Below are 23,238 nucleotides of genomic sequence, written 5' to 3'. Positions count from 1 at the left end.
CTGTGACTTTAATTACTATATGGGTGTCTTTTCCCTCCCTCTCTCTGATTTTTAGGAGGAGCATTATTTCCCATCCTGGGAAAAATGGGATTGATAATACATCTGGGCTGTTATTTTAAAAGAACTGCCATTTTTATTCTTTTCATATTTTTCTTTGCCTTACCTGTTTTATTTCTATTACTTATTAACCTGAAACATAATTTTAACCCTTAAATTAGTTTGCGTACACATGTGATATTTACTTTCCAAGTTTTCTTATGTAATTTGACCTGCGTTTCAATTGTGTTTTATATCTTTATTTATACAATGTTACATACTCTAATCTGATGTTGGAAGCCTAGATTGGTTTGTTATATCTTATACTAAAGTGTTATTGATGGGCATGGTTTACCTAGGGATTCTTCAGAGGTGATTAAAAATCCTCTATTACCTTTTTCAGATTCTCATTAGAAGTCTAAAGAAGATGCTGGTGTAACACTACTATTTGGGTATTAGCAGGCTGCTTTCTGTTTTAGAGTGGAATCGAGAATAAATTATTACCTTTAAACTTCTGTATTTCCTTATATTTACTATTTTTTCCTTTCTTTCCTACACAGCTAAGTTTATGAAAAGGTTTACATGTGTTTTGATTTAAAAATGGCTCTGAATTATATTGAATGAGTTGAAAAATTATGGAAAACTGTGTCTTCTCTTTTCAGGTTCTGTTCTGGATATTATTAAGCACATTGTGGCAAAGGGGGAACATAAAAGTGGAGTCCTAGATGAAGCTACCATTGCTACAATACTCAGAGAAGTGCTGGAGGGGTTGGAATACTTGCATAAAAATGGACAGATTCACAGGTATGTAAAAGACAACACTCTTCTCTTTTGGATAAGTGCAGTGATAGTTGTGCTGTATCATTTCATTGAGGCTATTCCCCATTCTTTTGCACAGTTAATCATAATCTCTGAGTGTTAGCAGGGTTCTTTGTATTACTAGTTCCACTACATTGTGGTTACACAGCTAGTAAGCATTTGAAAGTAACAAGTACTTTAGTCAAATTGGAAACTCTAGAAACAGGAGGAATTCCTAATTTCCTATGGGAGTCAATCATTGCAATCACTGATAACATTTTGGAATATTCTTTTCCAGTTTCTTTTATATGCTTACAGATATTTAAAACAAAACTGTATGTATAATTTTGTCTGTTTCTTTTTTGTTTCCTTTATGTTATATCTTGACTATTTTCTCAAATTATTAAAAGCTTTTGTAAAATCACTTTTTAAAATTAAAAATTATTATTTTTTTTTAAATAAAATGACATTTGAAAACCTGTGTAACATTTCATGGTTCAAGTATTTCTGGTTAATTATATCTATTCAGTCCCTGCGTACAGATAACAAGAATTGTTATCTGTACAAATGGTGGTAGATTCTGGGTTAGTACAAATTTGTTTAGTCCCTGGATTTGGTTTTCCTTCATTTGAAGATATATTTATTTCCCCATCATTTCTGAAGGATAGTTTCCCTGGATATAAGAATTTGTAGTTGACAGTTCTTTTCTTTCAGCACCTGAAAGATGCTGTGGTACTTAATTGGGACCTTCATGGTTTCAGATGAGAAACCTGTCATGTGAATTGGTGTTCTTAGGCAATATGTTGCTTTTCTCTGGCTACTTTCAAGACTGTTTCTTCGTGGGACTTCCGTGGCGGTCCAGTGGTTAAGACTCTGCGCTCTCAATGCAGGGGACACAGGTTCAATCCCTGGTCGGGGAACTAAGATCCCACATGTCACATGGCGTAGCCAAAAAAAAAAAAAAAAAGATTGTTTCTTTTTTTTTTTTTTATTTTTAAGCTATTTATTTATTTTGGCTGCGCTGGGTCTTAGTTGCCACATGCAGGATGTTTTTAGTTGCAGCATGCAGACTCTTAGTTGCAGCATGTGGACTCTTAGTTGCGGTATGCGGGCTTCTTAGTTGTGGCATGCAAACTCCTAGTTGCAGCATGCATGCGGGATCTAGTTCCCAGACCAGGGATCGAACCCAGGCCCTATGCATTGGGAGCTCAGGGTCTCATCCACTGGACCACCAGATAAGTCCCAAAGTTTGGTTTTGACAAGTTTAATTATGATATGTCTTAGTGTGGATTTCTTCACGTCTATCCTGTTTGGGGTTCCTAACCTTCTTGAATCTATAAGTTTTTGTCTTCACCAATTTTGGGAAGTTTTCAGCCATTATTTCTTTGAATACCTTTGCAAGCTGTTTTCCCTCATCTTCTTCTGGGACTCTAATGATGGAAATGTTAGATCTTTTGTTATTGTACCATATTGTGCCATAATCCCTGAGGCTCAGTTTTCAGCCTATTTTTACTCTGTTCAGATTGAGTAAATTTTCTTGATTTGTTTTCAGGTTTGCTGATTCTATCCTCTGTCCTCTCCATTCTACTCTGGAACCCATTCCTTGAGCTTTTTATTTCAGTTAGTGTAGGTTTTCAGTTATATAATTTTTATTTGGTTCTTTTTTATAGCTTTTATTTTTTTTGCTGAGATTTTCTGTTTTTCATTTGTTCTGAGAATTCCAAATTGCATGTTAGAAGCATTTTCATGATGGCTGCTTTAAAATTCTTGTCAAATAATTCCAAAACCTGATTCATCTTTGTGTTGACATCATTTAGTTGTTTTTCCTTTTTGAAGTTTTTCCTGGTTCTTGGTATGTTGAATGATTTTATTTTTTTAATTTTATCATGGATGTTTTGGATGTTATGTTAGGAGACTCTTGATCCTATTGAAATAATAATATACAGAAATAATATATTTTAGCAGGCAATTGCCCTGATTTTTTAGAGCCCTTGCAGTGTTGTTCTGGTTTGTTTTGTTCCTGTGGCACTGCTGGGGCTCTCTTCTCAATCCCTGCTGATGCCACCCATTGGAGTAGAGTGCCCTTCCCCAGGCCTGGTGCTGCTAGGTGGAAGGTGGGAGATAGTGGCTGTGCCTGTGGGTCTGTGAGCACTTCTTGGGCTCACCTTGTGGACCAGGCCACCTGGCCGCAATCGGGCTCCCACTCATTCTGTGGTATTGCCTGTGGATGTGAAAGGCACTTTTCTGGACCACCTTTTGCTACTGAGTGGGGAGTTGGGAGACACTGGGTCTGGGTCATCCTTTGCCAGTGTGTAGAGCAGCGGTCCCCAAACTTTTTGGCACCAGGGACTGGTTTCATGGAAGACAGTTTTTCCACACACTGGGGTGGGGGTGGGGGAATGGTTTAGAACAGGCCACAGCCCAGTACCAGTCTGCGACCCTGGGGATTGGGGACCCCTGGTGTAGAGGACCAAGAGGTGCCAGACCTGGGTCACTTTCTGCTGCTGGGTGGAAGAATGGGAGATATTGGCTGGGCCTATCGGTGGTGCTGGTGTAGGCAGCATGGGCCTACCTGCTGCACTAGATGTGGATTGGGCACTGGAGTTTCCTGTCTGGTCTTCATTAGCACCTCTGGTTCTGGCCTAGTGGGTCAGCCTTCCACTCCAGCTATGTAGTCAGGGATGGGATCCCTGCTAGGTCTGAGCTGTGCTGCCCCTTTCCTGATCCTTTGGCCACAGAGAGCAGGCTTAGAGCTTCTTCTTCTTTTTTTTTTTTGGTCTATGCCTATTGACAGTTCTGGGTTGCAAGACTGTAATACCCAGTCCAGGATATATGAGATTGAAAGAAAACTCAGGGAAGTGGTATAGTGCTATGTGAAAGTGGACTTGGATTAGTTGTAAATGTGTAGAGCAAACTCTAGGGCAACCACTAAAAAAGGAAAAATAGAAGAATTAATATGAAAGCAGAAAAAGAGTGGAAGAACACAACAAGATATAACATTCAAAATCACCTACTTTTAAGGAACTACAAAAATAAGAACAGACTGAGCCCAGAGTTAGCAGAAGGAAGTTAAATAAAAACATTACAATGGAAATATATGAAATACAGACTAAAAAGACAGTTGAAAAGGTCAGTGAAACCAGTTTTTAAGAACTGGTTTCTGAAAAAGATAAATAGACAAATTGTTAGCTAGACTCACCAAGAGAAAAAGAGAGAGGACTCAAATAAATTCAGAAATGAAAGAGGAGACATTACAGCTGATACCACAGAAGTATAAGGGATCATAAGAGACTACTATGAACAATTATATGCCAACAAATTGTACAACCTAGAAGAAATGGATACATTCCTAGAAACATACAATCTACCAAGATTGAATCATGAAGAAATAGAAAATCTAAATGGACCAATTACTACTAAGGAGATCAATTCAATAATCAAAAACCTCCCAACAAAAATCCAGGACTGATGGCTTCACTGGTGAATCTTACCAAATATTTAAAGAGGAACTTACAATAATCCTTCTCAAACTCTTCCAAAAACTAGAAGAGGAGGAAACATTACAAACTCATTTTACAAGGCCAGCATTACCCTGATACCAAAGCCAGACAAGGACACTACAAGAAAAGAAAATTACAGGCCAATATCCTTGATAAACATATACGCAGAGATCTTCAACAAAATGTTAGCAAACAAAATTCAACAATATGTTAAGAGGATCATACAGCATGATTAAGTGGGATTTATTCCAGGGATGCAAGGGTGGTCCAACATCTGCAAATCAATCAATCACTATGATACACCACTTTAACAAAATGAACGATAAAATCATGGTCATCTCAATAAATGCAGAAAAAGCTTTTGACAAAATTCAACATCCTTTCATAATGAAAACTCTTGACAAACTGGGTATAGAGGGAATGTACCTTAACATAATAAAGGCCATTTATGATAAGCCCACAACAAACATCATACAAAAAATGATACTGGACCTCTATCTTATACCATACAGAGGAATCAACTCAAAATGGATTAAAGACATGAACTTAGGACCTGAAACTATAAAACTCCTAGAAGAAAACATATCCTTGACATTGGTCTTGGCAGTGATTTTTTGGATTTGACACCAATAGCAAAGGCAACAAAAGCAAAAACTTTAAAAACTAGACCACATCAAACTAAAAAGCTTCTGCACAGCAAAGGAAGCCATCAAAAAAGTAAAAAGGCAACCTACTAAATAGGAGTAAATATTCGCAAACCACATTCTGATAAGGGGATAACATCCCCAAAATAGGAGGAACTCATACAACTCAGAGGCAAAAAAATAAAAACAACCCAATTAAAAAATGGGAAAAGGACCTGAATAGACATTTTTCCAAAGAACACATATAAGTAGCCAACAGATACATGTGAAAAAGGTGATCAACATCACTAACCATTGGGGAAATGCAAATCAAAACGACAATGAAATATCATCTCACACCTGTTAGGATGTCTGTTATCAAAAAAACAAGATATCAGGGAATTCCCTGGTGGTCAAGTGGTTAGGACTCCGTGCTTTCACTGCCAAGGGCCAGGGTTCAATCCCTGGCCAGGGAACTAAAATCCCACAAGCCGTATGGTGCAGCCAAAAAACAAAACAAAACAAAAAGACAAGATATCAGATGCTGTCAAGGATATGGAGAAAGGGAACCCTTGTGTACTGATGTTGGGAGTGTAAACTGGTACAGCCACTGTGGAAACAGTATGGAGGTTCCTCAAGAAATTAAAAATAGAATTACAGGGAGACTTCCCTGGTGGTCCAGTGGTTAAGACTCTGCACTTCCAATGCAGGGGGCACAGGTTTGATCCCTGGTCTGGCAGCTAGGATCCCACAAGCCGTGTGGCGCAGCCAAAAAAAAAAGAATTACAATAAGATCCAGAAATCCCATTGCTGGGTATAAGTCCAAAAGAAATGAAGTCATTATCTCAAAGAGATATCTGTACTCCCATATTCAGCATTATTCACAATAGCCAAGATATGGAAACAACCTAAGTGTGTGTCATGGATGAATGGATAAAGAAATTGTGATACACACACACACACACACGCACACACACACACGTACAATGGACTTTATTCATCCATAAAAAGGAGGAAGTCCTGTCATTTGTGACAACACGGATGAACTTGGAGGGCATGCTATGCTAAGTGAATTAAGCCAGACAGAGAAAGACAAATACTGCATGGTATCACTTAATATGTGGGATCTTAAAACACACACACACACACACACACACACACAGACACACACACAGTTAAATTCATTGAAATAGAGAGTAGAAAAGTGGTTGCCAGGGGCTGAGTGGGTGAGGGAAACAGGGAGAGGTTGGTGAAAGTACAAACTTTCAATTATAAGATGAATAAGGTCTGAGGATTTAATGTATATCATGTTGACTATAGTGGATAACACTGTATCATATTATTGCAGTTTGCTAAGAGAGTAGGATTTAAATGTTCTCAAAAAATAAAAGTAAATATGTGAGGTGATAAATGTGTTAATTAACTCTATGGAGTTAATCCTTTCCCAGTGTATATGTGTACCAAACCATCACATTGTACACTTTAAATATCTTAACAGCTTTATTTATATCTTACAAATTTATTTATCTTACAATATATCTTATTTATTTATATCTTACAATTTTATACCTCAGTTAAAAAAAAAGTCACCTACTTAACCCTAATCTGTCAGCAATCAGACAAGCAAAGGCCCAGAAAAGTAACTGATCAAAGATCAGGTGACTACCAATTTGTAAAACTGAGGTTTTAAGGAGTAATCAGAATATGGAGGAAAAAAACAAGGTATTCCCTCCCCCTACACACAAACTTTTGATTAGATTACCCTGAGAGTAGAAGCATTTTAAAGAAAATCAATGTATAGTAAGCAAAATCAGTCATCTATAGAAGCATCTCATTCTAGGAAAAATGAATAATTCTTTCCAGTTGTTTAAGTTTTTTCCACCTGCTTAAGTCTTACAAAGGAAACAAACTTTTTTTAAATTAATTAATTTTTATCTTTGGCTGCATTGGATCTTCATTGCTGCGCACGGGCTTTCTCTAGTTGTGGTGAGTGGGGGCTACTCTTTGTTGTGGCTCATGGGCTTCTCATTGCAGTGGCTTCTTTTTTTTATTTTATTTTATTTTTTTTATTTTATTTTTGGCTGCATTGGGTCTTCTTTGCCGTGCGCGGGCTTTTCTCTGGTTGCGGTGAGCGGGAGCTACTCTTTGTTGCCGTGCACGGGCTTCTCATTGCGGTGGCTTCTCTTGTTGCGGAGCACAGGCTCTAGGCGCACAGGCTTCAGTAGTTGTGGCACGGGGGCTCAGTAGTTGTGGCTTGCAGGCTCTAGAGCGCAGGCTCAGTAGCTCAGTAGTTGTGGTGCACGGGCTTAGTTGCTCTGCGGCATGTGGGATCTTCCCAGACCAGAGCTCAAACCCATGTCCCCTGCATTGACAGGCGGATTCTTAACCGCTGTGCCACCAGGGAGCGGTAGCTTCTCTTGTTGTGGAGCATGGGCTCCAGGCGCGCAGGCTTCAGTAGTTGGGGCTCAGTAGTTGTGGCTCGCGGGCTCTAGAGCCCAGGCTCAGTAGTTGTGAGGGCTCAAACCCGTGTCTCCTGCATTGGCAGGTGGATTTTTAACCACTGCGCCACCAGGGAAACCCCAAACTTTCTTTTTGTGAGGATAAAAGAGAGTGATTGATTCTAAGGAATAACATGTAAACTAGAAATCTTGGAAACACTGAAAGTATATTCTTAAGACAATAGGATTTTTCATCTAAAATTGTACGTAATCAGTTGTTTTGTACCTAGTTAAAATAATGTGTTAACAAATGACTGAAAAGGGGGCATGACCAAAGGGTAAATGTTTAGGAATTTATTTCCCACACTGTCAAGGGAAAAGGTGCCCTGAAAAACAGGATTCCTGTCCTCTGAATGGTGATAACCCTGTGGATACATACCTTGATACTAGCAATGAACGTAATTCAGTTAATACCTCAGTTCTGATTCCATGTTCATCAAATAATCTTCTAGAAGGACATATGCCATAGACTGCTAATTGGCCCCTAATATGTCTCCCCTTGTTTTAGAATTAAAAGAAAAAAGACATTTTTTACTGGGCACATGAACATCCAGAGGAAAGGCAACATTTCATAGCCTCCCATGCAGGCCAGATTTGACTGTGTGATTTAGTTTCTAGCCACTGTGATGAAAACAATAGTGTTCCCTTAACAGGTTTTATCAGTCCCAGCACCACTGACTTTTGGGCTGGGCAATTCTTTGTTGCAGGGGCTATCCTGTGCGTTATAGAACAGATCTAGCAGCATATCCGGCTTCTACCTATTACATGCCAGTAGCGCACATACGTACACACTGCCCCCAGTGCCCATTGCGACAACCTAAAATATCTCTAGACATTGCCAAATACCCTGAGAACCACTGCTCACAGAAAGTGACATAACCTCTATTTGCCCTTTCCTTCCTTCTATTGAAATGTGGATGTGGTAGTAAGGCATCTTGGACTGTGCAGCAAGAACTTAGAGATGGTAGAGCAATAAAATATGAGGAACCTGAATCACCAACTCTGTGGAGTTACCATGCTGAACTGATGTCACTCATGCCCAGACTGTCATGTGAGAGGAAAAAATATTTATTTTACCACCATATAGATCATCAGTGATTGACAGACTCTGGCCCACAGGATGAATGCAGCCTGATGCCTGTTTTTTTTTTTTTTGGTTTCTTTTTTAAAACACAGCCATGCACATTTTAGCACTACAGAGAAAAAGTAGTGGTGACAGATATCATCTGCCCCACAAACCCTATTTACTATCTGGCCCTTTAAGAAAATGTTGACCCCTGGTGTAGATAATAATGACAGCTAGCATTCACTGCAACTTGTGTGCTAAATACTTTTTTTTTCTTTTTAAATATTTATTATTTGGCTGTGCCAGGCCTCAGTTGCAGCATGTGGGATCTTTAGTTGCAGCATGTGAACTCTTAGTTGCGGCATATGGGGTCTAGTTCCCTGACCAGGGATAGAACCCGGGCCCCCTGCATTGGGAGCATGGAGTCTTAGACACTGGACCGCCAGGGAAGTCCCTAAATACTTTTCTAAGTGTATTTTCTACCTTAACCTGATTTAATCTTCACAATTATTTTATGAGTTGGTACTATTTTTTAAAAGTTAATTAATTAATTAATTTTTGGCTGCGTTGGGTCTTCATTGCTGCGCATGGGCTTTCTCTCTAGTTGCGGTGAGCAAGGCCTACTCTTTGTTGCTGTGCGCCTACTTCTTACTGTGGTGGCTTCTCTTTGTGTGGAGCACAGGCTCTAGGCACGTGGGCTTCAGTAGTTGTGGCACACAGGCTCAGTAGTTGTGGCTCACGGGCTCTAGAGCACAGGCTCAGTAGCTGTGGCACACGGGCTTAGTTGCTCCGCGGCATGTGGGATACTCCCGGACCAGAGCTCAAACCCATGTCCCCTGCATTGGCAGGTGGATTTTTTTTTTTTTTTTAATAAATGTATTTATTTTTGCCTGCATTGGGTCTTCGTTGCTGCGTGCGGGCTTTCTCTAGTTGTGGCGAGCAGGGGCTACTCTTTTCGGTTTTTTTTGGCTGTGTAGGGTCTTTGTTGCTGCGCGTGGGCGGCGAGCGGGGACTACTCTTCATTGCGGTGCGTGGGCTTCCCATTGGGTAGCCTCTCGTCGCAGAGCATGGGCTATAGGCACGCAAGCTTCAGCAGTTGTGGCACTCAGGCTCAGTAGTTGTGGCACACGGGCCCAGCTGCTCCACGGCACGTGGGACCTTCCCAGACCAGGGCTCGAACCCGTGTCCCCCGCACTGGCAGGTGGATTCTTAACCACTGCGCCACCAGGGAAGCCCAGCAGGTGGATTCTTAACCACTGTGCCACCAGGGAAGCCCCTGGTACTATTATTATTCCTATTTTACAGATGAGGAAACCAAGGTAAAGAGAGTTAAGTAACTTGCCAAAGGTCACCCAGCTAGTGACAGAGCTGGGATCTGAATTTAGCAGTCTACTTCCAAAGTCTTCTAGGAAATATTGTGCTAATCAGTGAAGCTGGGCATACATTGATTTAAATATCAATTATAGTTTTTAGTTACTAACTCAATAGAATTTAGATCTGCCACTGAATTATTATTCTTTAAATATGCAATTGTTATCTTATTTAACATATCTGTATCTCTATTTTTAAAAGTCAAAGTCCTCACTTCAGAACATGGATAGAAGTATATTCTTTTCCCTAAACCTTTACATATGCAGACTGTATATAGTCAATGGTAAAATTAACCCAAAATACACACTGAAATACAGGTTAAGTTCACTGTCTTTTTTAGAAAGCAATAAAGTTGACTTACATCAAGTTCAGGCACAAATTCAATCTGTGCTCAATTTTGTATGACTGTAACATCTACTTTGTTAAATTTATCAGCTCTCATTTAGCTAAATGAGTAAAAGGGACCAAAAAATATTGAAAGAAATAGTGACCTGAAACTTCCAAATTTGAGGAAGAACATTAATCTACAAATTTAAGAAGCTTAACGAACCACAATTAAGATAAATACAAAGAGATCTATACCCAGACACATCATAGTCACACTATTGAAACCTAAACACAAAGAGAATATCTTGAAGGCAGCAAGAGAAAAACAACTTATCATGTAGGGGGAGTGCTATAGACTGAATGTTTGTGTCCCCTCAGAATTCATATGTTGAAACCTAATCCTAAATGTGGTGGTATTTGGAGGTGGAGCCTTTGGGAGGTACATAGATCATAAGGGTAGAGCCCACATGAATGGTATTAGTGTCCTTATAAAAGAGACCCCAGAGAACTCCCTTGCCCCTTCTGCCTTGTGAAGATACAGCGAAAAGGTGGTCACCTATGAACAGGGAAGCAGCTCCTCACCAGGCACCAGATCTGCCCCTGCTTTGATCTTGGACTTTCCAGCCTCCAGAACTGTGAGAAATAAATGTTGGTTGTTTAAGTTACCCAGTCTGGTATTTTTGTTATAGCAGCCTGAACAGACTAAGACAGAGCATCAGTGTGATTAGGAGTTGACTTCACATCAGAACAGTGGAGGCCAGAAGTTAGTTGAAGTTAGCCCTACAACACTAATGACCCCTTTGAACTATAGTCCTCTGCGATTGAAAGATATTTTATAGGTACATACAGGTTCAGGATTGTTATCTTCTTGGTAAATTATTCCCTTTTTTTTTGTTGTTATATAATGACACTTTTTATTCCTAGAAATGCTTTTGTATTAAAGACAGTTAGGTATTATTTTAATATGGCTTTACTGGCTTGCCTTTGGCAAGTATATGTTTCATTGTGGCTCAGTCTTCCCAGGGTCCTAGGTTTATGAAGGGGTCTCAGTTCTCTTTCTCAACCTTAAGCTAGCCCAATGCCATGTTTTCTGTTTATGGGTGGATTTTAAAGCCTGAGCTCCCTAGCTATTTGGGGGAGTATCTCTGTTCTGTCTCCCAAGGCTTACTGCTCTGCTCTTAGGTGTCCTTTTCATTTCTGAAGATTGAAGATTTCCTTTTCTTTATTTCATGTTCATTTATGTGGCAGTTTCCCCCCCTAATTAATCCAGCATTTCTGTGTGTTTGGAGAAGGGGAATGGTGTATCTTGGGGCCAAGGCCTGGGTAGTAAGTGATGAAAGTCTCTACCGTGTTGCTGGAATGGAAATTCTCTTACACATAAAATCAGAGAACCTCAGTGTTGGCTTCATATTGGAATCACCTGGGAAACTTTAATAAGTACTGGCTCCTGGATCCACTGCCAGAAATTCATTAAACTGGTCTATGATGAGGCCTTGGCATTGGGACTTCTGAAAGTTCCCCAAGAGATCCTAATATGCAGCCAAGGCTAAGAACCCTACTTACACTTTAGCCGAGATGCACTGAGATTTCAACAGGAGAAGGTTGGGATAAAGTTGTTTTACTGGGAAACAGAGATGGATGTTTTTAGTAGGTTTTGTTACTTCTCATATCTTTAGAGTCCAATTGTTATTTCAGGTAGATTTGTGTCAGTCTGGTGGATTAGGTCAAATAATTTTACTCTGTTTCTACAGTGTTTTCTCCTTGACTCCCCAGGCTTTAGAGGTTTTGACTAGGGTGAACAGGTCTCTAATTAGACTTACACTTTTCTCTCTGTATCTACGTACCCAAATATTTTTCCCATTTAAAGAGGTTAGCTTTAACAGAAATGGTAGATATTTAGTTAGTTTAAGATGCCTAAATGTAGCGTGTTTTCCAGCTTTTGTCTTGATTCATTTCTTCTCTTGGCCTTTTTCATGTTTTCCATAAACTGTGCGTATTGATGAGTCATAAAAATGTAATGGGGGGCTTCCCTGGTGGTGCAGTGGTTAAGAATCCGCCTGCCAATGCAGGGACACGGGTTTGATCCCTGGTGGCACAGTGGTTAAGAATCCGCCTGCCAATGCAGGGACACGGGTTCGATCTGTGCACCACAACTACCAAGCATGTGCTCTAGAGCCCACGAGCCACAACTACTGACCCCATGTGCCACAACTACTGAAGCCCGTGCGCCTAGAGCCCGTGCTCTGCAACAAGAGAAGCCACCGCAATAAGAAGCCTGCTCGCCGCAACTAGAGAAAGCCCTCACACAGCAATGAAGACCCAATACAGGCAAAAATAAAATAACTAAAAGTAAATAAATTAAAAAAAAATGTGATGGGGAGAAACTTGTGTTCTGTACTAATGAGAAAGTCAAGTATGTCTATGATATTCCTTTTAATTTTAAAAGGAATCTGTAACTTTGGTGCAGTAGTGACTTGTGAGAAATGGCATCAAGCTGTGAAAAACAACACTCACTGTTCTTGCTATTTAAGAGTGGTTGGAGGATTTAACTGTTGGGGCTGTTGGGTTGCTTGATATCCTTTGAGGCAGGTAACAAAGGTTCTTCAGTTAAGGACCATTATGTTGATTTCCAGAGATTTAGTTACAAATCTTTTCCTTGAAAGGTCATTTGCCCTGTTGTGTGTGAGGACAGACTGTGGTGTGTTTAATTGTCCAGTGAGCCATTTAGCTTCATGATCTTCCTCTGCTTTTACTCTTGGAAACTGTTCTGTATTTTACACTTTTGGTTTGAAAAGGGAAGCATGAATTGATTATCTGGGGAACTGATCAGGAAAAGTAGTCACCCAAAGTGTAGGTTCGACTGAAAATGGATTACTGTTTCTTCACTTAAGACAAAAGCTTAGAAAACATTATTTGAATGAGTAATGCAAATATAGGCTTAGAAATTCAAATGGTACAAATGGTATATGATAAAAAAACAAGTCTTCACCATATCTACTGTGCTAAAACATGGTGATAAATATGTACTCTTGATATGATGTGATGAAAGTGGCACTTGACTTCTGTGGTTTTCCTTCCCAAAACTCATAACACCAGTTTAATCATGAGGAAAACATCATACAAATTCCAATAGAGGGGCATCCTACAAAATACTGGACCATTACTCCTCAAAACTGTCAAGGTCATTAAAAACAAGGAAAGTCAAAGATTAACTGTCACAGACAAGAGAAGCCCCTAAGAAGACATGACAACTAAATGGAACATGGTATCCTGGGAAAGAAAAAGGACATTAGGTTAAAACTAAAATATTTGAATAAATTGTAGACCTTAGTTAATAGTAATGCATCAATACTAGTTCATTACTGTGGCAACAGAACCATTTAATGTGTCATGTTAACAATAGGGGAAACTGAGTGACAGGTGTATGGGAACTCCTCTGCACTATCGTCTCAATTTTTATGTAAATCTAAAACTGTTCTAAAAAAAAATAAAGCATTTTAGGGACTTCCCTGGTGGCGCAGTGGTTAAGAATCCGCCTGCCAAGGTAGGGGACACGGGTTCGAGCCCTGGTCCGGGAGGATCCCACATGCCGCGGAGCAACTAAGCCTGTGCACCACAACTGCTGAGCCTGAGCTCTAGAGCCCGCGAGTCACAACCACTTAGCCTGCGTGCCACAACTACGGAAGCCTGCGCACCTAGAGCCTGTGCTCTGCAACAAGAGAAACCACCACAATGAGAAGCCCGCACACCGCAACGAAGAGTAGCGCCCGCTCGCCTCAACTAGAGAAAGCCCGCTCACAGCAACAAAGACCCAAGGCAGGCATAAATAAATAAATAAATAAACAAACAAACAAACAAAAAATAAATAAATATAATAAAGCATTAAAAAAAAGAAAAAATCTCCTTCCTTCACTGAACCTCTAGTACCCTGGTCTAAAGGGAACCACTTCTTGCCATTTTCTTCTGATTCCTTTGAGAGAGATTTTATGGCAATATAAACATACTGTATATATCTCTCTCCCTCCTGCTTAAAAACAAAAGACAAATGGCAACATGATGTATGTAGTATTCTTATTTCACTTAATATATTTGGAGATTGTTCCATATTAAAATATATATTCGTTAGTATTCGTAGTATTTCATTATATAGATATACCATAGTTTAACTGCTTTCCTATTTAGATGGATAGTTAGTTGTCCTATTTGATTACAGCATACTGGTTTATAAGCCTAATATTTGGAACAGAGTTAAGAGGTGGGAGTTGGGAGGTGGGATGGCAGGAGGGAACAATTTTATTTTTGTATTTAGTTGGATTGATTGATTTACTACTCCACATCTCTTCAGAAACAATCCATTTTTATTTTAGTGTTTAGTTGGATGGGTGGATTGATTTAATGATTCACTTATCTCCATAAGAAGATTTAAGGCAGGTTGTCTTCTATTATTTAAATCTATTTGATGAGTATCTGGGAGATGCCCCCTATGCACTAATTATAATATTAAGTAAGTACAGATGATATAGAAATGTACTAAGATATGACTCATGGTGAAATGAGAAAGATTATATTTTTATGATCTGTACTAACATTATAGCCTGCTGCAGAAACACAGAGGAGGAAGTGACTAAACTATACATTGGTTTTTCCATTAAGTTTTAGATATCATTCCAGATGAGCTCAGAAAAAGGAGTTGAAGGTTCATGGTTGCCTTAGTTGAATGGTCTTGTCACCAAGGGAAGGAAATATCTTCAGTTCTCTCCTGTTCATGGTGTAGACTTTAGGTTTGTAGAGCAAAGTGAGCCAACTTGCATTCTAAGTCAGCCTCTAGGAAAGGTCCTATAAATTGCTTGGATTTATAAGCAGAAAAAAATACTCAGTAACATGATTTCCGAATGATTCAGTATATATTCAGGAAAAGTATTGTATACTCTTGGTATGGTGACGTTGCTGCACACAGTTATGAAACTGTTGTTCATTGTTTACCAAGGAATGGTTATAGCTAAGGATAGGGGAAAGAAGACAGGGACAAGGAAGAGATGAAGTGTCCTTTCACTGGTTCTTTTTCCTGACAAACAGGGCCTTCTTCCATGAGCTAGCCTCGCTTTTCTTTCTTGTCTAGCTTCAAGGCCTGGCTCTTTTTTATTTAATTATATTTATTTTTAATTATGAAACAAATAGGTGAGTCCATTCCCACAAGACTCTGATCCCACTCCTCTCCACTAAAGGAAATAAATTCATTGCTCTCTGCGTATGGAAAGGGGTGTGTGTGTTTGTGTGTGTGTAACATTAATGGTGGCATACAAAATGCACTGTCCTATTTGATTTGTTCACTTAGCAGTATGTATTATGTATTAGAGGGCATGACATGTTGATTGACCTTAATCCATTTCATGGATGTAACAGAATTAATTTAATCTTTTTGCTGTTGTTGGCTTTCTAGGTTGCTACCATTTTTGGTTGGTTATTACAAACAATTCTGTAGACAACCCCCTTGTACATTCTGTGAACATTGTGAGAGTTTCTCTAGGTTATCAAAGAAGTGGATTACTCATAGGAATTAGGGATTGTAAATTTTGCTAGATATTACTGACACATTATTGCATGAGAAAAACAAGTTGTAGATTTGAAGGGATAGTACAGTATCATTTATGTTGGAAGAAAAGCCCAGATATGTCACAGGAACATATTCTGTTAACTAGACTGATAATGGTTGAAAACTTTGGAGAGAATACTAGACTTGAGAACAGTGGTCAAAAGGAACTTTGGCCTTTTCAGTGATGTTTAGGTTTTTATAACAGGAATGTGTTCATGTATTACTTGAGTTGTTATATATAGTTACTAATAAGAATATAGAGATATTTGAATAATTTACATCATGTATTTATGCTACAGGCATAGAATAGTCCCTGTTTTCAACCACATACCATTTAAAAATTTTGATCATATATTAGGGTGTAGAAAAAAATCATTGTATTTTAAAAAGTAGATAAGGTGATAGTAAGTGAGGGTCACATTCTTTGGCCACTATTATCTCAATTGAGTATTTAATAACCTCAGATTTTCCAAATTTAATAGTAAAAAGCTATATGTTATTGTTTACAATGTTTGGATTCTAGTACAAGTGACTACAATTTTAAAAATTCTACTGTTGGCCTTAATACCCTTTACTGCAAAATAGAACATTTAAATATTGACAGTGTTGTGGTGAATATAGTGAACTGCTTAAGTTATGTGACTCCAAAGAATAGGTGTTTTTTAATAAGTGATTTTTTTTTTTCTTAAAGAGATGTGAAAGCTGGCAATATTCTTCTTGGAGAAGATGGCTCAGTACAGATTGCAGGTAATGATTAGTATTTCTTTTTATTTTGGTTTAATGGTTGATAGAACCACATTACTTATCTGTTATGTTTTCTTAGTCAGTTTTCTCTTCTATCCCCTGGACCCTCTTTGGTCAAACATACTATGTTGACACATCCCTACTGACTCTCAAGATATCTTCCACTACTCATCCTTCATTTTCAGTCTTAGGCATTTTCTGACCATTGCTCATTACCTTACAATTATCTACTCCTTATCCCCATTAAAGTCGTCATCTGTGGGTTTTCATAGCATTCTTTACTTTCTTTTAAAGGAGAAGTAGTCAAGAAACCTCATTGCGTTTAAGAATAAATATGCTACAGAGAGGTGATACAGAACTGCTTCTGTCCTGGGAGAAATGGGGTATTTGCCAGTTAGGAAGAGGCATCTGAGATGTGGAAGTGTACTTTTGGCAGATTCAGAGCTAAAGAGATAAGAATTGGAGTCCAAGGCCTGCCAGTGTTGCTATCCTGGTGAAATGCCCCCTCCACCAGGGTGAAACTCCAGAATAGCTAAACTGCAGGATTGTAGATCAAGCAGATCATCCTGAGAAAAAACCTCATCTTGGTCCCACACTGCTGGAACAGTCAGGTGTTTGGCAGGAAGAAGAGAACCACCCAAACCTTGAATTGTTTCTTCAGCTGTAGAAGATAATTTAGGCACACATCTTCATGTCCTCAGGTAAGGGAATATTTTAACCAAGCCACATCATGTTCTAACGTAAAGAAAAAGATTGATAAATTTGGCTCCTGTAAAATTAGCAACTACTGTTCATCAAAAGAAGAACAGTTTGTCTCCATTAATAAGTAAAAAAGCAAAACCACAGAGAAGATATTTGCAGCATGAATAACTTGACAAGGGGCTCAAATTTAGAACATACAAAGAACTCATTAAGGAAAAATCAGATAATCTCAAATGACATCAAAACATAAATATAATAAAAGGTGGTCAACCTCACTAGTTAGCAATTAAATGCAAAGTAAAATAACATTGGGATACCACATTATACTGACTGACCTAGCAAACACATCTGACAGTACTAGTTATCAGTGTGGATGTAAAGCAAGGGAGAATCTCACGCTCTGATGGTGGGAATATCAACAGTACCAACACTTTATTAAGTTGAAGATATGCATACCCAGAGACTTTAGCTTCTAGGTGTATGGCATAGAGAAACTCATACTTCAGTGTGCCCATAGTGCTCATAAGCATTGAAAGTTTGAAACAGTCCCAGGTCTTTTGTTAGTAGAATGGATAAGTAAATTGTAGTTAATTTATACTTTGGAATACTATATAGTGATGAAAATGAATAGAACTACAACTGTATACAAAAGCATTAAATAAATTATAAAAATATAGAGTGAACGAAGCTAGTCAGAATATATAGCTTGTGATTCCATTTATATAAGTTCAAAACCAGGCACAATTATACTGTATTGTTTAGAGAAGCAAAATCAAGTGGTAAGAAACTAAAGAAGAGAGAATTCTGGGAAGATGGCAGAGTAGGAAGCACCAAGAATCTTCTCCCCACCTAAACAACAATTGAATTGGCAGAATTTGTCTAATGTTGGAATTCTGCATTTTTTGCTTGAAAATTCTAGGGCAAGACTTGGAAGGTAAATTACAGTTAATTTCAGTTAATTTCAGAGCTGCTCATTCCTCACCTATCAGCCACCTGGCAGGCAGCTATGCACATGTTTTTGGAGCAGCTTGCAGGAACCATGGTGGCAGAAAAGATCCTGTCCTCCAAATATCCAGCATATGCTCTGATTACTGATTGCTTCTGATCACAGAGGTGCAAAGAGACAGGCAGCCATTGTTGTTGCAGCTCCTCCCTTCCAAGTGATTTCCAAGGGACTTTAACAGGCCATAGCCTTTTTTTCCTTCCCTTCCCTTCTCTTCTTGCCCTTTTTGGAGCCCGACTTTAAAGACTAAGACATCAAAAAACAACTACAAGGGGAAAAAAAACCAAAACAAAACTATAGAGACTTTCCTGGCAGTCCAGTGGTTAGGACTCTGCGCTTTCACTGCTGAGGGCCTGGGTTTGATTCCCTGGTCGGGGAACTAAGATCCCACAAGCTACATGGCTGTCCAAAAAAAAACAAAGACAAAAAAACAAAACTACATTTGCAGGGAAAATTGGAAAGTGAATGTTCATTCCCAGGAAGAGGTGCAGAAAAGATCTGAGAAGATCTTAACTTTACATTTCAGGCTGATGCTTAGCACAGATACAGCCTACCACAACCCCCAAAAAACAAAAACAATAACAAAAAAACAGCAAACCCCAGGAAAGGGGGAGAATCTGATTTCCAGCATTACCACCTTATTAGATTCAAATGTCCAGTCTGCAACAGCAACAAAAAAAATCACAAAGCACTCAGTGAAACAGGAAAGTATGGCCTATTCAAAGGAAATAAATAAACAAACAGAAACTATCACTGGAAAAGGCCTGATGGCAGATCTACTAGACAAAGACTTTAAAACAACCATCTTAAAATGTTCAGAGAATTAAAGGAATATATGGAAAAACTCAAAACAATGATGTGTGAGTAAAATCTAAATATCAATAAGGAGAGAAAACCTCAAAAGAAACCAAAAAGAAATTCTGGAGCTACAATAACTTGTATTGTGAAATGAAAAACTCACTAGAAGGATTTAAGTGCAGATTTGAGCTGGCAGAAGAAATAATTGGTGAACTTGAAGATAGAAAAATGGAAATTATCAAGTCTGAGGAACAGAAAGGAAAATGATTGAAGAAAAGTGAATAGAGCCTGAGGGACCTGCTAGGATACCATTAAGCAGACCAACATACACACTGTGGGAGGCCTAGAAGGAGAAGAAAGGGGCAGAGAGAATATTTGAAGAAGTAATGGCTGGAAACATCTCAAATTTGATGAAAGACATGAATATAAACATCTAAGAAGCTCAGTGATCTCCAACTAAGGTGAACTCTCAGAGACTCACGGACTCACATTATAATCAAACTTATGAAAGGCAAAGACAAAGAATTTTGAAAACAGCAAGAGAAAAGTGACTCATCACATACAAGGGGTCCTAAATAAGGTTGTCAGCAGATTTCTCATCAGAAACTTCGGAGGCCAGAAGGCAGAGAGACAATATATTCAAAGTGCTGAAAGAAAAAAGTGTCAACCAAGAATCATATATCCAGTAAAACTGTTTTTCAAAAATGAGGGAGAAATTAAGACATTTCCAGATAAACAAAAGCTGAGGGAATAGACCTGCCCTGCAAGAAATGCTCAAGGGAGTCTTACAAGGTAAAATGAGAGGACCCTGGACAGTAACTGCAAGCAGTATGAAGAAATAAAGATCTCAGTAAAGGTAAATACATGGGGATGTATAAAAGCTAGTATTATTGTAACAATGGTTTGTAACTGCACTTTTTGTTTTCTACATAATTTAAGAGACTGATACATTACTAAAAACAGTTATTGGTCTAAAACTTGGTATTACACCAACATTGGTTTGTAACTCCAAGTCTTCTTTTCTACGTAATTTAAGAGACTAATGCATTTAAAAGAATGATTAGTTCATGTTTTTGAGCACACAGTTTATTAAGATGTAATTTTGTGATGACAACGACAACTAAAAGAGGTGAGAATAGTGCTGTAAAGAAGAAGAGTTTTTGTATGTTATTGAAGTTAAGCTGATGTAAATTCAAATTAGATTGTTAAAACTTTACCATGGTAAATGTAATCCCTATGGTAACCGTAAAGAGAATAGCTATAGAACATAAACAAAAGAAAATGAGAAAAAAAATTAAGCATTTTACAACAAAAAATTAAACACAAAATAAGTAATATAGGAAATGAGGGACAAAAAAGCTATAAGTCATATGAAAAAAATAACACAATGACAGAAGTAAGTCCCTCCTTATCAGTAATTGCTTTAAATGTAAATGAATTACCTGTCCAATTAAAGACAGAGATTGGGCTTCCCTGGTGGCGCAGTGGTTGCGAATCTGCCTGCCAATGCAGGGGACACAGGTTCGAGCCCTGGTCTGGGAAGATCCCACATGCCACGGAGCAACTGGGCCCGTGAGCCACAATTACTGAGCCTGCGCGTCTGGAGCCTGTGCTCCGCAACAAGAGAGGCCGCGATAGTGAGAGGCCTGCGCACCGCGATGAAGAGGGGCCCCCGCTTGCCACAACTGGAGAAAGCCCTCGCACAGAAACGAAGACCCGACACAGCCCTACAAACATACATACATACATACATACATACATACATACACAAACAAACAAACAAACAAACAAACGGGCTGGAAGTTGACAGTAGTTTAAAAAAAAAAGAGAGATTAACAGGATGGATAAAAACATGATCCAATTATACGCTATCTATAAGCAAGTCACTTTAGATCCAAAGACACAAATAGATTGAAAGTGAAAGGATGGAAAAATATATTCTATGCAAATAGTAACTAACTAAAAGAGAGCAGAGGTGGCTACTCTAATGTCAGACGAAATAGACTTTAAATCAAAAAAGGTTACCAGGATGTGGGGGGGGGGATGAATTGGAAGATTGGGATTGACATATATACACTAGTATGTGTAAAATAGATAACTAATGAGAACCTACTGTATAGCACAGGGAACTCTACTTGGTGCTCTGTGGTGACCTAAATGGGAAGGAAATCCAAAAAAGAGGGGATATATGTATATGTATGGCTGATTCACTTTGCTGTACAGCAGAAACTGACACAGCAGTGTAAAGCAACTATACTCCAATTAAAAAAAAAAAAGGTTACAAGAGACAAAGAAGTACATTACATATTTTTTTTAAACTTTTTATTTTATATTGGAGTATAGCCGGTTAACAATGTTGTGATAGTTTCAGGTACACAGCAAAGTGACTCAGCCATACATATACGTGTATCCAGTCTCCCCTAAGTTCCCCTCCCATCCAGGCTGCCACATAACATTGACCAGAGTTCCCTGTGCTATACGGTAGGTCCTTGTTGGTTATCCATTTTAAATATAGCAGTGTGTACATGTCCATCCCAAACTCCCTAACTATCCCTTTCCCCCCGGTAACCATAAGTTCATTCTCTAAGTCTGTGAGTCTGTTTCTGTTTTGTAAGTAAGTTCATTTGTATCATTTCTTTTTAGATTCCACATATAAGGGATATCATACAATATTTCTCTTTCTCTGTCTTATTTAAGGAAGTACATTACATATTAATAAAAGGTTAAATACAACAAGTAGATACAACACTTATAAATATCCACGCACCTATTAACATAACAGCAAAATATATGAAGCAAAAAATGACAGAAGTGAAGGGTACTGTAGATACCTCTACAATACTGAAAGAAAGAGAGCTCTATAATAATAGTTGGGGACTTCAGTACTCCACTCTTAATAATGGGTAGAACAGACAGAAGATAAGGAAATAGAGGACTTAAACAACACATTCACCATCTAGATCTAACAGACATATACGGAACACTCTACCCAACAGGAATAGCATACACATTCTTCTCAAGTGCCCAAGGGACATTTTCCAGGATAGACCATATGTTAGGCCACAGATTAAGTGATATCATCTGACCACAATGAGGTAAAGCTAGAAACCAACAACAGAGGACTGGAAAATTCACAAATTTATGGAAACTAAACACACATTTTCACAATCAATGGATGAAGGAAGACATCACAAGGGAAACTAGAAAATAGAGATGAATGAAAACAAAATCACAACCATACCAAAACTCAGGGGACACAGTGAAAGCATTGCTAAGGGGCAGATTTATAGCTTTAGATGCTTTCTTTAACAAGAAAGATAGCACATCAACAACCTAACTTTACAGCTTAAGGAACTAGAAAAAGAAGAAACTGAACCCAAAGCTAGCGGAAGGAAGGAAATAATAAAATTTAGAGTTGAGAAAAGGAAACAGAGAATAGAAAAGCAATAGAGGGAATCAATGAAACCAAAAGATCACCAAAATTGACAAACCTTTAGGTAGACTAAGAAAAAAAGAAAGAAGACTCAAATGACTAAAATCAGAAACAGGGACTTCCCTGGTGGTCCAATGGTTAAGAATCTGCCTTCCAGTGCAGGGGACGTGGGTTCGATCCCTGGTCAGGGAACTGGGATCCCACATGCCATGGGGCAACTGGGCCCACACGCTGCAACTACTGAGCATGTGGGCCACAACTAGAGAGGCTGCATGCTACAACTACTGAGCCCTCACGCCACAGCAAGGAGCCCGCGTGCCCTGGCAGAGGATCCCATATGCCGCAACGAAGATTCCAGCGAAGATCCCATGTGCCGCAGCTGAAACCCAATGCAGCCAAAAATTAAATAAATAAATAAATATTTTTAAAAAATAAAATCAGAAACAAAAATGGGGACATAACTACCAATTCCACCCAAATAAAAAGGATTATAAGATGGTATTATGAACAATTGTACTCCAACAAATTGGATACCCCAGATGGATAAATTCCTTGAAACACAAAACCTAACAAGATGAAATCATGAAGAAGTAGAAAATCTGAAATGACCTATAACTAGTACAGAGATTGAATCAGTAATCAGAAATTTTCTGACAGAGAAAAGCCCTGGACTCGATGGTTTCACTGGTGAATTCTATCAAACATTTAAAGAAGAACTAGGGACTTCCCTGGTGGTTCAGTGCTAA

At 38.7% G+C, this 23,238-nt stretch overlaps 1 protein-coding gene across 1 annotated transcript in view; it reads left to right on the top strand.

Annotated features, from left to right (window-relative positions):
* Positions 1 to 23,238, top strand: part of OXSR1 (oxidative stress responsive kinase 1) — a 97,328-nt gene that overhangs the window by 35,774 nt on the left and 38,316 nt on the right. The window contains exons 4-5 of the mRNA XM_068558069.1: positions 699 to 840; positions 16,504 to 16,559. Coding sequence (XP_068414170.1) covers positions 699 to 840; positions 16,504 to 16,559 — 198 coding nt within the window. The remainder of the gene's footprint in view (positions 1 to 698; positions 841 to 16,503; positions 16,560 to 23,238) is intronic.

The sequence above is a fragment of the Eschrichtius robustus genome, chromosome 12 (genome assembly GCF_028021215.1).
Source record: "Eschrichtius robustus isolate mEscRob2 chromosome 12, mEscRob2.pri, whole genome shotgun sequence".
In the NCBI taxonomy this organism is placed as follows: domain Eukaryota; kingdom Metazoa; phylum Chordata; class Mammalia; order Artiodactyla; family Eschrichtiidae; genus Eschrichtius; species Eschrichtius robustus.
The sequence above is the reverse complement of the archived record's forward strand: the minus strand, read 5'-3'. Positions and strand labels throughout refer to the sequence as shown.